The 7,925-nt window shown below is 39.8% G+C and overlaps 1 protein-coding gene across 1 annotated transcript; it reads left to right on the top strand.

Moving 5' to 3' along the window:
* The first annotated feature begins 3,434 nt into the window (after window positions 1–3,434).
* Window positions 3,435–7,925, top strand: LOC117530577 (bifunctional coenzyme A synthase-like). The gene is made up of 3 exons (XM_034193467.1): window positions 3,435–3,501; window positions 6,772–7,516; window positions 7,708–7,925. Exons 2-3 carry the CDS (start codon window positions 6,850–6,852, stop codon window positions 7,923–7,925), a joined length of 885 nt encoding a protein of 294 aa, XP_034049358.1. The 5' UTR covers window positions 3,435–3,501; window positions 6,772–6,849.

Here is a 7,925-nt window from a genome sequence, read left to right as displayed (position 1 = left end):
TTGGTCTCAAGTTATTTTGTACTTTGATTCTTCAAATGTCAGAATCTGACCACTCGTGTTAAAGTCATTTTGGTTTGTCATTACTTATTACTTATTTTGTGGGGGTATAGGGTTAACGCCTTACTGTATAAATTCATTACTGATCAGTTTGAGAGCAGCACTGCTTATCTTTCACTCATATTTTATATTTCCATTCTCTAGTGTAGACTCACACTTCTTGAACTATATGTTCTCTTGCTTCTGAAAAATAAGTGTAGTTCTTGATTATAGTTTTACCTAAAACAATGCTAATTAAATGCAGACACATTTTTAGTTTGCACTTGCATATTTTAATGGTGTTCCCCAGGCTTGGTATTGGGCCCAGTATTGTTTGTTATTGACATCAACATTCTCCCAGGTGTGGTATGTGTCTTGGAAATGTATCCATTTGCAGATGATGCTAAGGTTTTGATTGATTGAATTTATTTTGTACAACACATTTTGTTGTGGTCCATATATTAACCCCCCCCCCACACACACACACACACAAACATACAGTCAACAATAACAGAATACAAGATAAATGAACTATTATAACAATGTTTAAAAAAATAAAAGAAGTTAGTACAAGCACACAGTTAAAAGATGCGCTAAAATTTGGTGTATACCACAAAAAAGTATACAACTGTGAATACTTCCTAGGCAGGTGTGGTGGCCAACTGGTTAAGTGAGTTTCTTTTCAGTGCAGATGGTTGCTGGTTCAAACCTCACCCCTGCCCATTCTCTAATATGGAGTTGTGTCAGGGAGGGCATCTGCTGCAAGACTTGTGTCAAATCAACATGTAGACCTACTTTGGCTCTGTTTTGGCAGCCCTGAAGGAAAAAAAAGGAAGATGCCAAAGGGACTTGCTCGGTGATAAAAGAGTAAAGATCCTTTTCCAGAAGTCAGTCTAGTAAAAATTTCTAACCTGACATTTAAAACAGGCCTTATCTGATTGAGATTTGATATGCCCTGTCAAACTAATCCACAACCTGGCACCAGTAAACGAACAGGAGGACTGACCAAAAGATTTAACAAAGGGACGACAAGGCGAAGGAGACCTGAGCGGGTTTTCTGTTGAGATGGATTTAATACAAATGAAGTTAAATATTGGGGGCGCATTATTGTGAATTATGCTATGCATATGACTAAGTTGCAGCTGTTTAACTGGGAGACAGGTAGCATCCTAACCTGTCCAAATTCTTCATAACCTAAGTGAGTCTGAGGAGGGACATTTAAAGGAAACCTTTCAATTTTGCTCTGAGTTGTCTGCAGAGGGGTTTAATTTGTTTTGGCACGGCCAGAATACAAAGCAGCACAGGCATCACTGAAATGGTACTGAAAGCCGAGACTAATTGTTTTTTTCACCTCCAAACTAAAATGTCTACAATGGCTATACAAGAACTTCAGTCTGGCAATGGGTTTACTTATAATGGTGTTTACTGTTTGGCTCCCAGATGAGATTGGTCATGATACGCCAAGATACTTTACAGCTTTTGCTAGGAAGGATTTGAGCGTTGCACGTGAGAGTTACAAATGTTGATTCTTTTTTTTAAGGAAAACTCTGGATTCTGTCTTCCCTCGGTGCAGAGGAAGCTTGTTAGCAATAGCCAATATACAGACTGATGTTCAGATGACAGCTATTGGATGTCAACAGTACCTTTGCCAGCTACTATTGGGGAGAATCATCAGCAAACAACAGCAATTTACAATCAACTGCAGAAGACTGCCATTCTGTCGACGAAAATGAACTGTTCTGAGACTGAAAACATGGTGCAGCACTGACTGGAACCACTCGGTGGAATCGGGGCTGTCAGTAGCCTCTAAAAATCCATAAATTAATCATAAGTAATGGGGCTATTAAGATAATGGTTCCCATGCTGACGCTACTTCCTCCTCCTCCTCCGATGTCGGCACACGCCAGGAAGTTCCTGGTTTTTAGTGGCGCGCAGTTCTAAATCCCAATATTTATCTCTTCAAGAGCGCAACAGGAAAGGATACATTTCAAACTGTTGTTTAATTTTATAGTCTTAAATATTCATGAAAACATGGCATTACGTGTCACCTACACTTTAAAGGGAACAGAGTGTAATACAGTGCAGTTCCCCCCGCCTTTATTTTTTTCTTCCTCCCCCACCCTTATCTCTCCCTTATTTCCTTTTGCGCCACATGGAGCTACGTCACATCCGGCGAAGTGCCCAATCCGAAGGCGAGAATTCGTACGTCCGCAACTGGCCGCCCGATGAAAACAAGCTCTGGCTGCTAGAGGTGGGCAATACCAGGAATTTTAGTATTGATCCAATACCAAGTAAATACAGGCCCAGTATCGCAGACAGCAATACCTATACCGATACTTTTTCATATTTAAGGTTCATAGATCCAAAGAATCCAAAAGCCCTAGGATAGAATTTTGCCAAACATTGTGTGTGACAACAAAATACTTTATTATCACAATCACATTTTTGCTTAAAAAAATATCACTCAACACAAAGCAAAATCTCCTGAGGTAGAGGGCTGACAAACCACAATAAAAGGGTGCGCTGCTCCGTGTTGTGTGACACAGCGCAGCGCTCCTCTTTCAGACAGAGAGGAGACTTTGATGAATCTGCTGTGCGCAGCACTCAGTGCATGCGGGAGAGAACAAAAAGCTTGAGTATCGATCTTTTTACACAGGATCGTTCAATATCAATACCAGCGTTGGTATCGATATTGTCAATATTAGGATCGATCCGCCCACCTCTACTTACTGCATCAGCCGGTTTTGTTTTGTCTCTACCTTGCTTCTAACAGCCAGCTAACAGCTATCACTGCCTGGAAGGATGAGATTTATCCACCAAGCTGACCTGAAATGAACAATAAATTGACTTTATTGACGAGTCTGACCCTTTTGAAAAATGACCAAATTACATGTATTTAAGATCGGCGATGTTTTCATCGGCCAAAATGGCCATCAGAGGGCGTTCGGTGTAAAGTCCGCGGCAACCCATTGGTGGCAGTACTGCACCGTGTCGGTTTGAAAACCGCTAATAATCTTGACAGAAGAAGACGGTAGATCTTGGCATGGAAATATAGACCTATTTCTCTATTTCCATTAATTTATTTATTTGTTATATATTATTTCCATTTATTTTTATTTATATTTATTTATTTATTTGTCTCTATTTCTATGGATCTTGGAACAGGGCTTTATAATATAGTGTAGGCGTTGTGTTCATCTAGATAGGTAGTTCCAACTTTGGTGCTTCGTTTTATTATTATCGGTGTATTTTTCTTTATTGCTATTTTTTATGTGCACTTAACACACACCAGAATGTAACCTAAAGTATCTATACATCCATTGACACATCCGGTACAGAAGGAGGCGGTATGGACCTAAGATGATGGTTTGCCACCCGCCAATCAAAGGAGGGAAGAAGAAGAAGAAGAAGACGGTAGTTCTGTGGAATGTGTGCTATTCAGCTGCCGAGTGGACAGTTTTTGCGGTAAGTAACGCTACTTTTGCGTTTTTCTTTCGCGTCGCTTTAAAAGCTGCAGGTAAAGTCATGTTAACGTGTCAAGCTATGTGGGCCGTAGTTCGTCAAAATTGACAAAAACTACGCTTCGTTAAAAATGTCATCGTCGTTTCGACTGTCTTACCTGCTTGATAACGCAAGATAATTTTTACTTTGAGTATTACATAGTTGTTTGATAAATTAATCTGTAACTGACATTGTGCATCGGCTTGGGTGGCAACCACTGAAGCCACTGTTTGCCATATTGTCTCACCCAAAACATGACCTGTGTGGTTACAGCTGTTTTGTTTCTGTCGTTCAGTGATTTAGCACCAGTTTAATTATAGGATCCAACTAAATGTATGATAAGTAAGTGTTGCTGTTGTCCCTCACCACATACACACACTCTGTAGATACAGGTTGTATTTGCAGATCAGGCAGGCCTACATTAAACTGAGAATATATTTTGTAATTTGAGAAATGCAAATAACATTCGAAGTTGTCAGTCTTTCTCATAACAAAAATAATGAGCTCAACTTTTTTTTAAGGAGTCAGTGGCACATCTGTCAAGTTTATTTTTTTTTTTAATTATTTATTGGGGGAGGCAACATGGCGGCCTATCGCCACCTAACTAGCACATAAACCATGCAGGTTTAAAGTTGAAACATCTTGCTCAACATGTTTCAGACTAATCGTTTGGAGATGTTCCTGTTATGCAGATATAATGTGTAACTAACAGTGGTTAATAGCTGAAACAGGTTTAGGCTAGTGTGGCCTCCTGGAAAAACTTTAACTGAAACTTTAAATTTTTTGAAGGAAATAGATGTCTTAGTCAGTGGGCCCATTCAGAATAGCCTTATTCGCCAAATATCTTCAAAAGAATTACAAGGAATTTGACTGTGGTTTTGAACTGTACTCTCTCTCTGTAACCAACATGTAAATAAACAATAATTCACAAATAAAAAAACACAGCTTAAATATGTCAAAATAAACTAGAATCGGCTAGAAAATGGGCTTGGTAGTTCCAGGATGTCCCAAATGGTTGGATAGTCACAACAAAAGGTGTATTGATGAAACTGAAACAAGTACACACTTGTGTTTTTTCCCATTGTCTATTGAAAAGTTGCTTTTTCTGCCAAAATATGCCATATTCTTCACATTTTCCAGCCATTGCTTTCTTTCATTATCATGTATGTATATGTCCCATTTCAGATGATTAATAAAAGATGGCCACTTTTAGTTTCACGCAAAAATTATAGTAACTTGGTTGGCTACCCATCACCTAGTAATTTAAATTTATTTATTTCATTATACAGTGCTAAATCACAATAAAGTTGCCTAACGGTGCTTCACACTAGTAAAAACTGGGGTTTTTTCCGTAATTATTGTATGGCTTTGCCTTACAATATGAAGCGCCTTGGGGCAACTGTTTGTTGTGATTTGGCGCTATATAAATGAAATTGATTTGATTTGATTAATGCTGTTTTGAATTTGTGTGATTTTTTCAAACGTTGGAGAATGCAGTACGTCCAGAAAAAATTGTCATATCATGTGGAGACCAGTAATTAAGCTTTGAGCTTCTGTGTTTTTAATTTCTTCAGACCACTGTGAAGCTGATACTGACTGGCTCTTCCTTTTTCTTTGAATTGAGATCTTGCTTTTTAACGACACTATATATAGTGTAGTTAAGTTATGTGACTGATCACAATTATTTTTTCATAATATTAGTTATGCATGTTGCATGTATGCATAACTATGTATGCATATTTATTGTGTACCTACAGGTTCACTGACTTGTCAGAATTACCTGCCAGGTTGTGACAATGACAAGTAAAAATGTTATCTTATTATATGACCTGGGAACGTGCTGGTAACAAACTAAAGTGCATAATTCATTATTCATCCAGCGGAATATCTGTTCTACTCCTGCGCTGTGATGTATTACTGGGGATGCAACAGAGATGAGCTGTACTGTTAACAGTTACTCCAGTCACAGAATGCCTGTATCTCTATCAGAGTTGATGTAGGTGTCTTGTTGGCTTCCCTCACTTGTCTCCTTTCACAGGCACTCGGTTTTTGAGAACTGCCTACTCCAGACAGATTTACCCTATGGTTCCACGCTGTTTCTATTGCTTAATGATTGATGTAAATGAAGCCCAGAAAACATTCAGTGACTTTGAAATTTATATAGGACCGGATCGTCCAATTGTCATGTCTTGAAAGCTGTGGAGAGCCAAACATGTACTGTGGACTGTGAGCATCACACAGAATTTATTAACAAATGGTAGCAGAGGGAATATTTTGGTGAAGGTTACGTCAGGGTTGGAGGGTGTGTAATGACTGTAAACAGTGGCGCAAGCATCAAAGCTGTCTTGCTCAATGCAACTTGATCAGCATTGAAGTGTCACTTCATCCAGTAATCCAATGCAGCTATGACAAAAATTTGTTTGGAGTTGAATGACAGGCAAACTAAGCTGATATTGTTTAAAAAAAAAATATATATATATGAGTGTGTACATTTCCTTGAGCAATATAATACTAATATTAACAACAACTTTATTTAATAGTGCTTTCCTAGAAATAAAAATACTCAATAAAAATAACACAGATAATAAGTACAACACCTACATTACCCATCGGTAGGTCCATTTAATAGGACAAGATACCTCCTGACTTACACACTAGTTCTGACCCAGCACTTTTTAAATCAAAGCTCAAGAGTCATTTATTTAAACTGGCTTTTAATACCTAGTGGTGCTGTGACATGTTTTGTTTTTATGTGCCGTTTTAATGCTATTGTATGTTTATTTTCGGAATTCTTGATCTTTGATTTACTGTAAAGCGGTTTGGACACCCTCTGGCTGCTGCAAAGGGCTATATAAATAAATGTTGATTGATTGAACACAATGTGCACAGAAAGAGATTACAAAAATTTAAAAGCTGATTATGAAACCAAAAATTAAAACAGAAAATAAGTATATTTTGAGTCTGGGCATAAATATAGAACGTGAGTGCTTAATTTCAGCTGGTAAACCTGCCATTTTCTTCTTAACCTTTGGAACACGCAGAACAGACTGACCGCCTCACTGTAAAGTACATGCTGGCCCTTATGACTGTGCCAGATAAATGGGTGCACAACAACCATTCAGAATTTTATAGATTGACAACAAACACTGGAGTAACATGTACCATTTTTTTTTCCAGACGGTAAATCGGATGTGGAACACAGTTTGTAACTTAACTTTGTCTTTTCTCTCTTAGACTCCTCCAGTGTTTTGTGATTATGTAACCTACAGACAGAGTTGTCACTGAAGAATTGGGACGTCACCGGACACTAACATGTCCATGTTTAGTACGGGCATACTTGTCCTGACCTCCCCTCTCCACACCCTGCCCCTGCGCATTGCCCCGGTACTCAGCTCAGCCGCCCAGGTTGTAGAGCGCACGCTGTATGTGCACCTTCATCCTGGACTGAATTTGGTAAATGGGAGTCAGTCCCGCCCCATTTTCATTCCACCGGTTGTCGACCTGTCTACCCTCATCGCCGGCCTTTACAGCAATGCAGCCAACATATGCGCAGACCTGGATGTCTGTGTGTTGGTGACCAACATCAGCAGTCAGGCAGCTACCACGATTCCAAACTGCCCCTTCCCCACTCCGCAGCATCTGTCTCACTCTCCAGAGGTGGTGTTAACAGACTTTCCTCTGCAGGATAGAGGTCAGTCCCAGCAGGTGAAATGGTGCCTGCAAAAGTACACCGGCCAGTGTTACTTCTGTAGCCCCAGTATAGCCTCTGTGCTGCTTCAACCACAGCCAGCGAAACTGCAGGAGGACAGGCAGAAAGGTTGTGAAGAACAATCAAAGCCATTGGAGACATTCAAAGACGTGGTGGTTGGAGGGACATTTGATCGGCTCCATGGGGCTCACAAAGCCCTACTGAACATGTCATGTGTGCTAGCCAACAGAAGGCTCCTTATTGGTGTGTGTGACCAAGGAATGCTGAAAAGTGAGTAATTCAAGATGGAAAACACCAGTGTAGTCAAAATATCACTCACTGCATCAGTTATCAGTGCCAAAAAATCAAAAATGGTACATATTGGCCTGATAATTCCTTTAATTTTTCCAAAACTTAGTGTGAAGATCTGTTGAAATAAACCATAACCCATAGCCCTGATGTCCTTTTCCTTGGATTCTTAGAGAAGGTACTGAAAGACCTGATTGAGCCCTACGACGTGCGAGTGCAGAGAGTACAGGAGTTCCTACATGATGTCAGACCCTCTCTGCAGGTGGAGATCGTGCCCCTTGATGACCCATTTGGAAAATCTGTGATCGACCCCCTGCTGCAGTGCATTGTTGTTAGTGAGGAGACACTGAAGGGAGGCGAAGCTGTGAACAAAAGCGCGTTGAGAATGTAA

The sequence above is a fragment of the Thalassophryne amazonica genome, chromosome 18 (assembly GCF_902500255.1).
Source record: "Thalassophryne amazonica chromosome 18, fThaAma1.1, whole genome shotgun sequence".
Classification (NCBI taxonomy): domain Eukaryota; kingdom Metazoa; phylum Chordata; class Actinopteri; order Batrachoidiformes; family Batrachoididae; genus Thalassophryne; species Thalassophryne amazonica.
This window is presented reverse-complemented; position numbering and strand designations above follow the sequence as displayed.

Excerpts from the sequence above, each read along its gene's own strand:
- LOC117530577 (XM_034193467.1), top strand. The coding sequence starts at position 6,850 with ATGTCCATGTTTAGTACGGGCATACTTGTCCTGACCTCCCCTCTCCAC. Across the intron at positions 7,517-7,707 it reads TGACCAAGGAATGCTGAAAA|AGAAGGTACTGAAAGACCTG; the intron begins GTGAGTAATTCA and ends TTGGATTCTTAG.